General features: G+C 40.8%; 1 protein-coding gene across 1 annotated transcript in view; it reads right to left on the bottom strand.

Moving 5' to 3' along the window:
• The window catches only part of CCDC39 (coiled-coil domain 39 molecular ruler complex subunit), a 297,469-nt gene that overhangs the window by 215,357 nt on the left and 66,223 nt on the right, over positions 1 to 15,889 (bottom strand). Inside the window, exons 8-10 of the mRNA XM_085635382.1 lie at positions 15,378 to 15,481; positions 4,550 to 4,682; positions 3,099 to 3,293 (exon numbers count right to left, since the gene is read on the bottom strand). Coding sequence (XP_085491508.1) covers positions 3,099 to 3,293; positions 4,550 to 4,682; positions 15,378 to 15,481 — 432 coding nt within the window. The remainder of the gene's footprint in view (positions 1 to 3,098; positions 3,294 to 4,549; positions 4,683 to 15,377; positions 15,482 to 15,889) is intronic.

Raw genomic sequence — 15,889 nt, 5'->3', positions numbered from 1 at the left:
GACAATGAGTGGGTGCTAACTGACACCTTCCTGCAAGACACGGTGAGAGCTACTTATGTCTTTACTAATCCTTTTATACAGAACTGCTGCTTCATATTGACATTAACGTGTTTTATACCACATATATATTTATTTCTACCACAGAAAAAGTAATTGCAAAAACAAAGTAAAGTATCAGACTACAATAAAGAAAGAAAAGTGTTAGAATTTTAGCGCAGAGGTAAGGTTGGAGGGAGCGGTTGAGTTTGTCAGCAATGGTATTTCAGGAACAACCTGAAATTTCGAGTTTTTAAATACTGCCTGAACTTTAGAAGAGAGGGGTGACTCTTAAATCAGGAGGAGAGACCATTCCAAAATAATGTAGCTGCCTTGTGAAAATCTAATTTTGTGCCTGAGAGCTTGTTATTCACAGTCCCTTTTGGTTTCAAGGGAGAATCCTTAAGTGTCTTGCTTTGTAAGCCAGACACCAACACTGAAATGTAATTCTTCATTAAACTGCTAGCCAACTTAAAAAAGGGACGACGTCTCGCCAAAGAGAAGAGGATTGATTCAGAGGTGGATGAAATGATTGTGGAATGCCTGTTAATAATACACTCCCAAAATGTTTCTGCACAGTGACAATAGCATGTGCTGCAGTTGGATGGGGACAGTTAAGTATTCTGTATTTTGAAGAGAATGAAGGTACTAACTGAATACTTTTGCTATGATGGTGATGAGTGGACATAGTTAGAGAGTGGAGCCAAGAGTATAACCTAAAACTTTTACTGAGAAGAGATGGAGGGAGGAAGCATCTGTCTTTAGCTCATCACTGAGCAAGGGATCAAATTTGTTTTTGTGTCTGGGTAAGATGAGGAGGAGCTCAGTTGTTATGTGGATTTAGCAGCAAAAAGGTTGAATGACATTGAAGTTTGTTGCTTTGTCAAACACGAGCTAAAGATATATATCACGTTGACTGAGTATGTTTTCAAGTAAAGTTGAGTGTCAGATGGATTCCGATGAATGCAGATAACTTGAACGTTAAATGTTATACTCAGCTGATTAAGATAATGGCTTCCATTCTTAAGTGCTAGGTTCGTACCTTAAGGAACACTGCTTGGCATCAGAGCTTTAGGTATTCTTCCCAATTGTAACCAACCCTAAATACAGTCAATAGAGGTTTGGAAGATATGACTGCAGACACTATTACAGGCCTACTAGAAAAAACAAATGAACATTTACTCGAAAGGCCAAAATTAAAAATGTCACAATAGGGGAAATGAGTTTAATTGAAAATGATCATAACACCAAACCAAGAGTATAACTATCAAAAACTATATGCCATTATCATTATACTGGGGCTTAGATGACTGAGCTCTGGAATGTATTATATAGCAATACTTTTCTCAAAACCTTCCCAAAGAAATAAGTGATAACGAAGATGATCTGGCATACATCTATAATTCCGGTAAAATTCCACCTACTGGTAAACGCACAGTTTAACATTCATTGGAAACTAATACTATGCTTGTATCTCCACACCTCAGCCATCTTTTGGAATAATACAAACATAGTGATTGGGGTACGCCCATCTTGTGACCCTGCTGAAATCAATGAGACTTGTAGTAATATGTGAGTTGATAAGATACTGTCATCTTTATGGATTTGAAAGATACGTTCACTTCTCTCAAAGAGAGAGAGGTTTTGGATTGAAACATTGTGTACAAGGCATGATGAAAACTATTCAAAAAGTTCAATATCTTCTCCTACTCATAGGTTTGTAAAAGAAATTGGGCCCGTTTAAGGTCCATGTAACAAAATGGCTTTTTCTCCAAGTCTACAGTGTTGACTACTGGCAAGTGTAACTGTCATTCACTACAGAAGAACATGGAATTACACTTTATAAGTTCATGATAAATATCATGGAGAAACTGAATTAAAGGGAACTTCCAGTGTGGGGAAAGCAGTTCTCTTTGCCCAGCACTGCCTTTCAAATAATTGCCAGCATTTCTAGAATGTTTGTTTGTTTGATGATGTCAACTGGGGTTTTGAGATCAATTGTGGCATCATTGACCGGATTGCCCCTTTAAAGTACAGCTATTGTAAAAATCTTTATAACTAGCATTTTTCTCCTAAGCACTTCTTCAAGGTGTGGCTTCATCCAGTTTCAGATCATCAAATGGACTACGGTATTGTCAATGTTTTGTGGAGCAGTGTTCTCATAACAGAATAGTAGAGTATTATCTGGAATGAAGAGTCAGAAATAAATGCATATACATTCGTAAGAGATCCAACATTTGGTATTATTCATGACTTCATTTCAAGCATTCACAGTATTAGGATACATTGGAAAAGAAAAATTGCAATCTTTTTGTTATAGAGATGGAGAACTCCTAATGCACTAGACTGGATAAAAGAAATGATGTGATTGCACATTTTAGAGATCAATATAACAAATGGTAGTCAACAAGAAAATATGGTTTCCACTTCTAATATACACACGGGAATCTCTGTAAACTAAAACTGTCTAATAGAAATCCTTCATAATTGAATTTTAATCTTTTAAAATTAACTATTACTTATTCATTGTACTGTTTCTTAAGACTGAATGTTGGCTGAAAAATTGAAGAATTAAATAGTTATTATGTATGTGTATATTCTTATACATCACATCACATTACATATGTATGTACTGAAGGATGAGCAAATTTAAAAGAAGACCTTATTATTTCTCTCATGGAAATTATGGGAATACAGAATAGAAATATAGTAATAGTAAACTTAAATTTTTTATACTTCTATTAATGATTTCTTTACTACTGTTTTGGCACTATTACGTTGCTTAGATGTATCGTAATACGAATACTCTTGGTTATTGACTACATATCCTTATCTCTATAAATTTGCATATATATATATCATTTTTTTTTTAATTAATAAGGTCATGTCAATGTTACTGCATCCTGATTAAACAATAAGAACATTTTACAAAAAATAAATGAGGTGTAGAGCTTCGCATTAAGGAAGGCAACCTGCAACTCACATAAACAAAACTCTACACATGGGTATATTTGTTAAAATTCATGTATGCCCAATATAGTAGCAGATGCAATTATGTATACCTGGTTATAAAGGATTTTTTGTTGCTTTAGAGCATTCTCATCTAGTTTATGCAAAAAAGAACTGCGATTTCTCAAAGTTGCGTGGCTTCCACTGATTTCTGAAAGAAGAGTCTTCTCTTTTGTGTTCTGGTTATGCAACTCTTGAGTTTTTTTGAAATGCAGCTCCCGCAATTGTTTCAACTGAAATTCAATTTCCTGAAAACAAAAATAAACTTTGGGGTAAGAAATGGAGCCGTATAACAATAAACATTAAAAAAAAAACATACACATCTACAGCATATACGGAGTGAGAGGTAACAGATCAGATAAGTTATCTTTACGTTATAAGGCTAGTGAATTGTTTACATACACTATGACTCCTAGCAAAGACATATCTGTAATATTCTCATACTCAAGTTGTAAGAGTTGCCCTGAACATATTACAGATCTACAAAAGGAAGCACCTTTCTCATCAGACATCAAAATGTACTTGCCCCTTGAGTGAAGGATTGGCTTAGTTTATGCCATTAGTTACATATGGTGAGAACCAGCAATCTTTTTTGGGGACTGTGACTTATTTTTCCTAGTCAGACTTTGACAGTGAGCGTAAGACAGACCAAAAAGAATGAACGAGGAAGAGAAAGAAAAGAAAATGATGACTAATAGAGAAAGCAGGGATTAAAAACAACTTGCAAGAATGAGATAAAGTAACATAATAAAGTAAAATGGCACAATAAAGAGGCATGGGATGAAATCAAAACTAGGCAGCCTTGGTATTCAGCAATTATGCATTCAGCAGCAGGCTCCTAAACTTTGGGTCATGCACTTAATTTTCAACCAATTAAGAAGTAGCTGGAGGTTATTATTTACATTTGTCAACTGTGACACTTGAAGTTAGATGCCCAAAGTGGACTGTTGAAGCCAGCCACATACAGATATCAAACACTTGTATTTACAGACACCTGTAGGAAATTGCACATTGAACATTCTGTGCTAGCACTAATTTGATTTCTGTGTTGATGGTGCACAACATAAATTGAAAGCAACAGGAAAGCATATTATTGACACATGGCTAAGGGACCATAACAAGCTTGATGCAACATGGATATCAACTCTCAGAGAATCATTTTCTAAGTTTTAATATTCTAGGTCTTCTTTTCTGTAATTTTGACAAAACAAAACAGAGTTTCTGAATGACAGTAAGACTCTGTTACATGCTGCAACTATTCCAATCACTCCCCCTTTGCTCTCTGCATTCAATGAAGGTGTGTTTTTGTGTTGTGCATGTTTTTTAAAAACACATTGTGGTGATGCACAGTATTATATCTGTCAATGGGATTATTTACTGAAAAAATCAAATGTACACACATACATATGTATGTATACACACACACACACACACACACTCACACTCACACACACAAACACGTTATCAAAATAAACTGGTTTGCTTCATGAAAATGTTTCTGTACCATCACATATTGTTCCTCCTGCTTTAGCATTTCCTCTATCTGCTTAGCTTTTTCTTCAACACTTAGCGTAGACATATTCGTACATTTCAGTTTTTGTGACAGCGCATCATTTTGCTCCTTTGCAACTTCCAATCTAAAGAAAAAAATATTTTAGCAAAATTGTTAGTTTTACTGATAGAGTTAATGGGAATTTCACTTCAACAGCCTTTCAGAGACACCAGATAAAAATATAAATGCCTGTCCAAGTCATCCCCATCTGGCATAGGTAAAACAAACATGCAACCGAATCTACACTTAGGAGCAGGTTAAAAAAATAAGAAATGATTCAGATTGACTACTTTAGGAATTCTCAAACATTCCCAGTCCAGTAACCCTCCAGACGCAGGTTTACAGGGGTACTACAGGGTATATCACGTGACGTGTTGCCCAGGTTCCCGTTTTGGACAGAACTGAGGTGTACAATACTGGATTGGGATAATGCAATCTGATGAGCAATTGTATCCAAATGTGCCATTACACATATCACTTCCACTAAACAATGTGAAAGTGATCTGTTCCTTTTCATCCCGTGGAAAGGGAGCTAATTCAGCTCTGTGATGGAGTAAAACTCCAACCATTATTAGGTTAAGAAAGGATCAGGTCTGAATTTATGAATGCTAACAAATTCACAAGTAGGTGGTGTTCATATTTATTTATTTAAAGTTTTGTTTAGCGCGAACATGACCCAGGCGGGTATCAGAGCACTTTACATAAGGGTTGAGGGAGACATTGATCGAACGCTATGGGAGAAATTTAAGTCAGTATACATCAGTGACGGAGTGGACTGGACCATTACATTGGCCAGTTAGCAATTACAACAAGATAGATAAGGAATGTCAGTGGACTGATAGCGGGCGACAGTGGGCCGTATCATAGGCCAGGTGGCACCTTTGACAGGTAAAAACAGGCAGGGCGACAAAGGAGCAAAGCTTCTAGTTCAGGTTAGTGTTCATCAATAGAGCTTTCACTTGCCTTTTGAAGGCAAGAGTTGAGGGAATTAGTCTTATTTCCACAGGTAGGGAGTTCCATATTCTCGGGGCAATACCAGAGAAAGTACGTTTGTAGGTTTTCAGTTTTTTGAATTTCTTTGGCTTGAGGAGCAGTGTGCTGGTGCTCCTTGAGGGCCTGGCGCTACCAGATAGCTCAAGCTTATTTGTCAGGTAGATAGGGGTATTGAAGTGTAGTGCTCTATGGGTCATACACGCAATTTTTAACAGGATCCTTGCCTCAAATGGGAGCCAGTTGAGCGCTTTAATGTCAGGAGAGATGTGATTCGATTTCTTGGAACCCGTGATAAGTCTAGTCGCAGCGTTGAGAGTCTTTTCGGGCGATGTTTGGCTTTGTCATGTTGAGATTTGAAGAAGGTTGCTTTTGCCGTTCTGATGAGTTTATTGTATCTGCTCCTTTTTTGTCTAAGAGTTCTGAGTAGATCAATGGATGGAGCAGCTCTCCAGGCGCGTTCTGCTAGTCTAAGGCTGCGTTTGTCCGTATTAAGGCTGTCATTGAACCATGGTTTGGAGTCTTTGAAGGGCTTTCTTTTTAGTTGAAGGGGAGCAGTTGCATTCAGGGCAGAGAGCATGGCGTTGTTGTAGTGATCAGTGAGGTCGTGAAGGTTTGACATGTTAGCAGGGGGCAGTAGGGAGGTAGTGCAGTGAGATTTGATCTCATTGATGTTGGTATTATGGAGGGATCTTTTCCAATGCTTCTGTTTTAGAGGTTGAGATCTGTTGGAGTTCCAACTTTCAAGGATACGGAAGGTGCTATAGTGATGGTCCGACCAATCACAGGGGAGAATCGAATCAAGTTGGATGGAATTGGGATTTGCGATGATTAGATCAAGGGTCAAGCCTAGGATGTGAGTGGGACTGTCACAGTATTGGGTCAGGAAGAGATCAATTAGGAAGTTTTTGAGAGTATTAACCTCCTGGTCATGTGGGTCATTCCAGTGGAGGTTGAAGTCTCCAAGGAAGATATGGGGGTAGTGTCGTCCCAGGTTGGAGGAGATGGTTTCCATGGTATGTTCAATAAAGGGGGGATTGTCTCCCGGCGGGTGATAGAAGATGAGCAGGCTACAAATGGGTCTATGCTTGCTTGAGATATCTATGCATAAATATTCGCAGGAAGAGAGCATAGCTGAGGGGGACTGTTTAGCTGTAAGAGAGCTGAGGTAGATGCAGGCTATGCCTCCTCCCGTTTCTTCTCGCGATCGAGTCTGATAATGCCGTGGCTGGGCGGGACTAGAATGTCAAGGATGGGGCCTGATGAATCAGTGAGCCAGCTTTCGGTGAGGATTAGGTCAAGTTCCTGAGCCTGGATGAGATCGGCAAGGTCTGTGGCATGTTTTACCGCTGATCTACAGTTAAGTAGCAGGCATTTCAGGTGTGTTTTGTGTTCAATGTGTGATGGTAGTGTGATGGGTATCTGTATGAGATTGTTGGAGTTTAGGATATTGGTGTTGAGTCCAAGGGCTCTATGCGGGTTAGGTGTGATGCATTTAATAGCCTTCGTGCTGTCTTGTTTGTGATTTTTTGTTTCAGGGGGGATATATAGGGGAGGATTGTGAGGATCCATAGGGGTCAGATATGGTCAAAAAGAGGGCGTTGTACGCTTGGAGGAGGGCAAGAGTATCAGCTTCTGAGAGCTGATTGTTGGCTCTGGCGAGTCTGGATGGGTTGTTGGGGAAGGGGGTGGTAATCTTCGAGTTCTTGTCTGAGGTTTTGAGCTTGGGGTGGGTCGGTAGCGTTGTGGGTGGGCCCGGGGGCTTATGTGGGTGCTGGAGTGGATGCAGGAAGTCCTGCGATGATTTGTGGGAGGCTAGGTCAAGGGCCAGGCCAGCAGTGGTGTTAATGAGATTTTGAATGGCTGTTTTGAGCTTGAAAAGTTCCTGATTTATTTCCTTGAGCTTAGCAGCTGGATCTGCTGGTGGTACGTGGTTCGTATGGATGGGATGTGAAGTGGGGTTCACTATGGTGGACGTAATTGAGTTGAAATAAGGAGGATGGGGGGGGGATAGCTTCAAAGGAGGATTTACGACTCACATGGCGAGGAGAAAATTGTGACCGGAAGCTAGGGTTAGGGGGCATTGCTATCCTGGAGGAGAGAGGGCTGGCCAGCTGTGGGGAAAGGGAGTTATGTGGAGGAGAGATCGTAGGGAAGGGAGAGAGGGGGGTGTGGGCGTGGAGGTTGGGGCTAGGGAAAGAAGCTTCTTCCACAGTGCTGGGGTGCAGTTGATTGGTGGTGATGGGGCAATAGCGCGTGATCATGTTGGCCTCAAGTTGGGGATAGTGGAATGTCGTTCCTCAGGTGAGTAGGGGTGTCACTATGGTCAAGTGATTTTTTAATGCGGTCAAATATTTCATTGAAGGTGGTCAGGTTGCGTTCGGTGGCCTGAATTAGTATAATCCCATTGTTATAGATGGAGATAGTAGCATTTGCTCTGAATGAGGGTGATGTCACAGTGGATAGTCTAAGACCGTGGGGAAATTTCTTAGCTGCGGAGATTCTGAGTAAAGAATGGAACGCAGTTCTCCACTGAGCTCTTCTTTTGGTATGAAAGATCAGGTCGCTAGTAATTGCCCCTTTCTTTTGACAGAAATAGGGGTCAGAGATAAGGGTTTCTGGGTTAGCTTTGAGTAGTCTATGTTTTAGAGATTTAATAGCATTTTTGGAGAGGTTGGACGGGTAGTGTGGCAATTCAAGCCTGATTTCTGGAGTCTGGAATCCTGTCTAGGCTCACCGGGGAGGGGGGGGGGGGAACGCATGTTGGGATGGGATTATGTCGTGGGTAATATAGGGGAGGAGGGGGTATACTGGTACCTAGTATATGAACCTTGGTGATAATGAGTCATGCAAGTGGTGGTGTTTCGGGTGTGGGGAATAAGGAAGGCCGAAGACGTGCGCCTTTTGGGTCAGTTTGCTATTGACCTTGTGACCATGTTCTGTGGGCTCAGTGTTGAGCTGCGGTCATGTGTGTTAAGAGGGAGCATAGGTGGGGGAGAGGGTTATGGAGATGAAATTGTCTATTACTGTTCGAGGGAACCAGGGGGAAAGAACTTAATAGAGGGGAGCTGGGACAGCCAATAAATGGTCCTGGAGCATACGTAAAGTAGACTCCATCAACAGTGAGGGGCGTCCATTTTTTGACAATTCAAGTATAGATAATAAGAGAAATCCAATTCTTGAGCTATCAGAAGCTTTAGTGAGAATATAGCGATATCAGGAGCACCCACATTTTTGTTAGATTCACATCAAATTGTAGGAGAGATCAGCGCAATTTTAGCGCTATCATGAGCACCATTTTTGTAAGCGTCACAGCAAATTGTAGGAGAGATCAGCCATGACGAGTTAGAGTTTCTGATGAGGGAGGACATGACCATTTAGGCGCCAGAAGCGAGTGTATGGTGAACATCCATAGCAAGCGGCCATTATAACCAGTTACAATTAGACTGGGATCAAGAGAGGGATCTGGGCGGTTAGGTGCGAGAGCGAGCGTTGAGTCGCCGCGTCTATCGCATTAGCCAGAGGGAAGCGGCCATTTCAGTTCAGGTACAGGCGTGAAGTGAGCACCCTCAACAGGTAGGGAGCGGCCATTTTAGGGAGATCAAAATCAAAAACAGTCAGCCCTGTGTGGGCCCTTACTTCGTGTGCGATCGTCATCTTGAAGTCTTCCTGTGCTACGGTCCAGCTTGCGTCTAACGGGACCAGAAGCGCTGTGAGCACGCACTCGACGGCAAGCATCGATCCTCGGGGGAGGGCGGAGTGGCAACAGGCACGGAAGCAATCGATCCGAAGCTCGTGAAGCTTCGGCGCAGACCCTCTCAGCATTGGAAGTTCAGAGGGGGCAGGCGGGGTCAGAGAGTAGCAAACCGCAACAGCAAAAGAGAGCGTGGCGGTGCTCCTGGTGGGCAGCAATCCGGTGGTAGAGTTGATACTATGGTTCAGAGGGGAAGCGCCCGTTGGTTCAGTGAAGGTTCAGTGATGCGGAGTAGCTGTTCCGTGAAAGACCCGCATCCCCTTCCTAGGGCCGGGGGGTGCAATCTCTCACAGCAGAGCCACGACCACTGTGAGAGCAACTTTCAAGGCAAACTACACCTGGGTCTGCCCACCAAACCCTTCCCACCCCCTCCACCTCTCTTTGCACCAGAATTGCACCTGCAGTTTACATGCCACTCGGCAGAGCTTAAAACTATTTATGACTGTAAGGAATCCACCTGTGAATTCCTGAGCGGCATAAAGGAAGCCATTTTGGGACTTAAATGTGTGTTGGAGGCAGAAAATGGCTGTCTGAATCAGTCTTTTACAACGGATTTTCTTTGCAGCATTTTCTAGAATTGGGAAAATGTATAGCATGTATCAGGTTTACCCAAAAATACACTTTTTTCAGAGTAGTGCCAAAATGTACCCCTTCCTTCCATCAAAATTAACTCACATGTTCATGCATGATAAACCTAGTTGATCCATAGGACTCCTGATATTAAGATGCATGAAAATTGCACATAAACCATGAGATGGACATAAAGAGATATTTATTTTTAGGATCCAGCATATGAGAATTGGACTATGTGTACTTTTGTCTTGCGTTCATTCTGGGTCCTAGAGTTGGGTTAAAGAAAAAATGTGGCTCTAGAAAATCTGCTGGAATACTGTGCCTGGAGTGGTAAAAGGCTTTGTCATCTTTAGGTCTCGCCTGAGCCAGCGCATGCGCTACTCTGGCGAGACATTTAGTTAGCGGCTTTTTGAAGTGCTACCAAAGCGGCCACCAGCTTGCGGTCACGTGCACAAGCGCGCGCGCCATGATCTGCCTCTTACGGCTGCGTGTGCATCCCTCGCGTGCTATGCACAGAGCGCGTCATCGTGATCGCGATCACGATCACTTTCACCGCGATGACTTTCGCTTTCACGGACGCGCGGCGTTATTTTTACGGCCGCGCGGCCAATGCTTGTTTAGGGTTGCCATCTGTATTTATTGTTACCTTAACTCCACTGAAAATTTCTTTTTCCAGTTGATTTCCAAATTTTTTAAGTGAGAATCATTCACATAAGGCGTAGACCATGGCTTTCCAGTCCTTGTATGTATAGCTTTCACATTTGTTGAGTGGGGCTCATATTTAATTTTGTGTTTATTTCCTTGGATGACTTGGACTTCTTTTATGGTCCGTACACTGTACGTGTTTACATTTTTAGAATGAATGTGCGTCCATCGTCCAAGTCTGTATTTGTGAGAGCGAATGCACATACAGTCTGGCGAGTTAACTAAATGTGCTTTTTTACAGCTTTAACTGCTTGGCGTCATTATTAATGCATAGAATCAAAACATGCATTATGGATTTAAATACTGCATATGCTATGTTTCTGTATACTTAATGAGGGCGACTTTACTTATTCTACGGGTTCACAAACTATAGATAAATCCAATCTCATTTAAATTCCTTTTTTCCCCTCAAATCACAGTAACAATTTCCAGCGTTTTTAGAAGCGCACCGGTCTTCCAAGCGGTTTATCTGCATGTGAAATCTGATCAAGGCGGACACCCAGAGGGGTTTATTTCACTCCTGCTATAAGGCCTCCACAACACTCAGTGCTCTTTAAATGTTACATGAACAAAGAAAAGTTGACACTGGGTTAAATGATTTTCTATATCCTTCCTTCTAAGTGATGTCATAACCGGTGTTACTAATACCCAGTTTAATGGGGCTCAGTTACCTACACTGGAAGGATTGAAGGTACAGACTGCCTTGCTGGGATTTGAACACATGACCTGCATGTCAGCAGCAAGCCATCAACGATCTATTCGATGACTTATCAGTTCTTTTACTTAATGCATGTGTGATATGCATGTGTGTGCTTATTATATGAGCCAGTATTGCACCCGTGGCAGGGATCTAAGTACAGTCTGCAGGTCACAGTTTGGATCCCATTGATGGCATCTCATCTTCTCATCCTTCTAAGACTGATACAAGGTATCACTGGGTCGACTAAAAGACATTTCTTAACTATTGTGGTCCAAAAACTGCTGTAACAAGAGGTACATAAAACACAACAAATTATATTTCTGTTAAATGATGAAAGATGTCAGTGAAAGTAAAGGTTTCAATTGAGACAAGTTCCTCAAAATGGAAAGTCTCAGATGTATTGAACACATCTGTTAAGGTACTTTATAAAACGTTATAGCACTATACAATGCATAGGGCCATGCAGTGGGTTGCGGGACAATGGTGATCGTTGAGGGGTTTGCATAAAACTCTGAACATTGTAACTAATGTACCACTGGTATAATGCGCCACTTGCTGTGGCTAGCCAACAGTGCCATATTGGAAGTGGGAGCTGCTGGTACGCCCCTTTTTACTGGGGCAGAGTGTGAAGCACTACAGGCAAAAATATATTTTTGACAATAAATGTTTTCCTGTGGGGCTGATAATCCTTCCACCTTTCCCATCTGCACCCATTGCACCCTTAACTGTTATTGGAAATCTTGTATTATGTGAATAGCGATGACTACACAGGGTTGTGTAGGGCACAGTATAGATGTATCTTTTTATGTTTGTTTAGCAGAATGAACGTGCATGCAATACTAGGATTGTCCTTAAAAACGATGTTTTTTTCAAGATCTGTTCACTTTAGTTATCTCTGGTAAATGTGATGTCATGGACATACTGTATGTCTGTAGTTGTTAATGTGAGTGTGTATTCATGGTTCTAAAAGTAAATTTTTTGAGGCAATTTTATACTGGTAAATTGAGTTGTACATTAATTTATTCATATTAATTTAATATGAATCCACATTAGTCTGTCCAAATGTACATTCATTAAAGCAAATGTACATTTGATTAGTCAGAGATCTGTATGTTCCAGACAGCTAACAAAATGGACTTCTAGCCGACGTCGTTATGTCAAGTTTGTAGGCTAAAAAATTAAATTCCTTTTTGAGTTCAAAGTGGTGAAAGAACACATTTCTCACTAAAATATAGCGCTAAATGTTGGATTTACATTTTCAGTTATTTCCCCAACATTTTGTGTAATTACACAACTTTTGCACACTCCTAATTTTAATGATAATGCTAATTTAGAATATAACAAGCTGATATGTGTAAATATGTTGACCACAATAAAGAGAAGAACCTACCAATATCATTACCCTCATCATACCAGATATATAGTGGATTTACTACTCAGTTGATACAACAAGAATCTTTTGCATTGCCTGTCTGCCACTCTCTATCGCCTAAATATATGTAGTTTCCCAGCACACTTTACTTACATGTTCTTTACTTAATGGCAAACATCATATTAAGTTGTGTGTTTAGAATTAAACGCAATGTACTTTTCGACCAATTTGAAGTAACAGGACAGTCTATGAAAATATGCAGAGAATCTGCAAGTGGTTTCTGGGTCTGAGATTTACAATTTTTTTTAAACCAGATTTTTCCATCTTTTTAGGTGTCTAGTTAATTCCCTGGTATGTTTTGTAAATGCTTCGGCATTCTAATTATGTGATGTTATACTTTCGTTCAGTCTCCAATCACTCAGTTTTTAAGAATAGATGGACATTGTCTTTAGTTAAATGTATATTAATCTTGGAGCTGGAATTGGTTTTCCTGTTTTAATTGATCTCAGTGCTAGCAGTGAAACAAAGAAGCAATTACAGGACTTGGGTATTCACTTCCTTTCACTACATAATAGTATTGTGCAATGTTACGCAGGCATATACTTCTTACTGGGGAAACGGATGTCTCCTTTTCAGTTCTGTGAAGTGTAATATTTTCTTTTGTCCTGATTTGCTGAATAGTGATTATGCTATAGTCTTTTCAGTTTCTCCAAACAGCAGGTTTGTTTTATACAGGAATATAGAGTTTTCCCCAGAAAGAAGCATCTTGTAATTGTAAGTCATACTCCCGTAGTTTCTTCATTCAGGTTTTAAAAGTGTGCTTCATGAAGAAAATGGTGTCTCTGTCTCTGTCATCTGGGTTAATTTGCTCATATATATCCCGTGTGATGGGAGGGTGCGTTGGTCTTCTCTTCAGCCAGGGTTCCTTTCACCGAGCTCTGGGAGAGGGTAATTGCAGTTTTGACAGGAGCTAAGTCTGCTATCATATGCGTACTTCATGCAGGAAAGCCCTGTTTATGTATCGTGCATGTAGTGAGCGTTCAGACAGCTTATATGAATGTGTGTAAACCTCAGAGCTCCCAAGACCCACTCAAAACGTGTGCTGATTTAAACAAGCATTGGCATAGCCAATAGGTCTCGCCTTTGGGACCTTATGTGTTTAGACATGCAACAGTTGATATTGTTGCACCAAGGATATTGTGCTGCATAACTAAATACTTATAAGGTCCCAAAAGCGAGAGCTATTGTCTATGCCAATGCTTGTTCAACTTGGCATGAATGGCACTAGCTAATCCCATTCTAAAAGACTTCGCAGTAAAAACGGCAAAAGGTTTTGTCCTTTTCTAGCTCGCTGTTGATGGCACTGTGCTAATTCTATGCTTAAAAACTAAGCCAGAAAAACAGACCTTTGAGGTTCACAGATTCAGAGTGTCAGTGGTGTTATAGGGTGTTCCCTACAAAGGAGTGGCTCTCCATCAAAACGTAGGAATTACCCAGAGTTCTATGCTTCCTTTTTTGCATAATTTATGCAGCACTCTAAGCCTGAAAGGGTATTGTCTTGACTTATAACTGCAGCTCCTTTGTGTCTGGAAAAAGCTATACCACTCTGAAGAGCTCTAATAAGAACAAAATACATGTGTCAGGGGTTGTTTTTATTCATTCCAAGCTGGCATGGATGGTATTTTACCAATACAAAGATGCAATACTGTGCCTGGAGTGGTAAAAGGCTTTGTCATTTTCAGCTTGGAAAGGATGGCACTAGCTAATCCCATGCTTAAACACTTTGCTGTAAAAATGGCAAAAGCATTGTCACTTTCTAGCTGGTTGGATGGCACTGTGCTAATCCTATACTTAAAAACCTTACTAGAAAAACAGACATTTGAGATCAGCAGATTCAGAGTATTGGTGGTGTTATGTGAATAACCATAATGATTGGCACCCCTGCCTATCTGAGAACAAGCCCGCCATCTTTGTAAACTCTTGACACACACGCAACCAGAACATTATCAGACTGGAGACGAGAAGGTGAAGAATGGATAGGGCTAGACAAATTACCTTCTCTATCTGGGCATCCAAGATCTGGAACAACAGCCTCTTATCCATCAACACCACTGTGGTAATCAAATAACAGAGTAAAGGTGCACCCAAAGAGGGAGGAGTAAGTATGATGTTTTATTTCCATTGACATCCCACAAGCAGGGTTGGGTAACACTGCCTCGGGGCACACACTCTAGATTCAAATCTAAGCATCCTATGACAGGACTTTGTGCAGAAGACAGAATACAATGTCAAATACCTTCCACAGGTACGTAAGACTTTATAAGCCAATAACAACCACCCACACCCTTCTTCAATTTAGGAAAGAGCAGAAGCTACACCCATTAAAAGTACACAACAATGTGATACAGAAAAGTCAACATTCCCTCTCATAACCCAGCACACCTCACTTACATTCACTCTCATACTGTATCTCCTTGCCCATGCACAGTACTCTGGTGCCTTGTGACTAGGTTTGCGATATATAAATACATGCCAGATACATGCTTCTCACTGAACAGTACATGCTCTACCAGGTCATGATTAACGACTGCAGCAATTAGATGATAGTGAAACAGTGATATTGAGTTCCTAAAGCAAGTGCTTGGTGGGTTTTAATAAATAACTGCAAAATGTGCTGCTCATGTACCTTTGTTTCTTGTCCTGGGTTTCTTTCTTCAGGTTTGCTACTTGTAGTCTAATGGATTCCAAGTCTCTGGCTGTTCGATCCACAGTAGCTTTTAATGTATCCAGCTAATCAGAGGTAAAACAAAATAAAAAGTTATGCATTATTGTCTGTTTTTCCTTGCTATTTTCTCAATTTCTGAACTCAAAGTTGCTTACATCACCCATATAAAAATCAATAGTGAACAATATCTCACAGACTTTAACCTCCACACCCTAGCCACAAAACCTGTCAGAGCAAACCTAAGTGCACTTAAAACTACTCAACAGCACAACACCAACTGTAGTATACAGCAATGACAGTGGTAAGCACAGAACAAGGATTGATATTCAAGCAGAGACTGCAGCTATTCTACAATCCCAGATTGCTGGCAAAAACCAATGACTCCATCCTTCCAGGGTTCCATCATTCAGATCGCCCTGGGCAGGCAAGTAAAATCCTTATGTATTTTTTCACATGGGTAAGCAGCGGCAACC

This window comes from Triturus cristatus, chromosome 11 (genome assembly GCF_964204655.1).
Source record: "Triturus cristatus chromosome 11, aTriCri1.1, whole genome shotgun sequence".
Lineage (NCBI taxonomy): Eukaryota > Metazoa > Chordata > Amphibia > Caudata > Salamandridae > Triturus > Triturus cristatus.
This window is presented reverse-complemented; position numbering and strand designations above follow the sequence as displayed.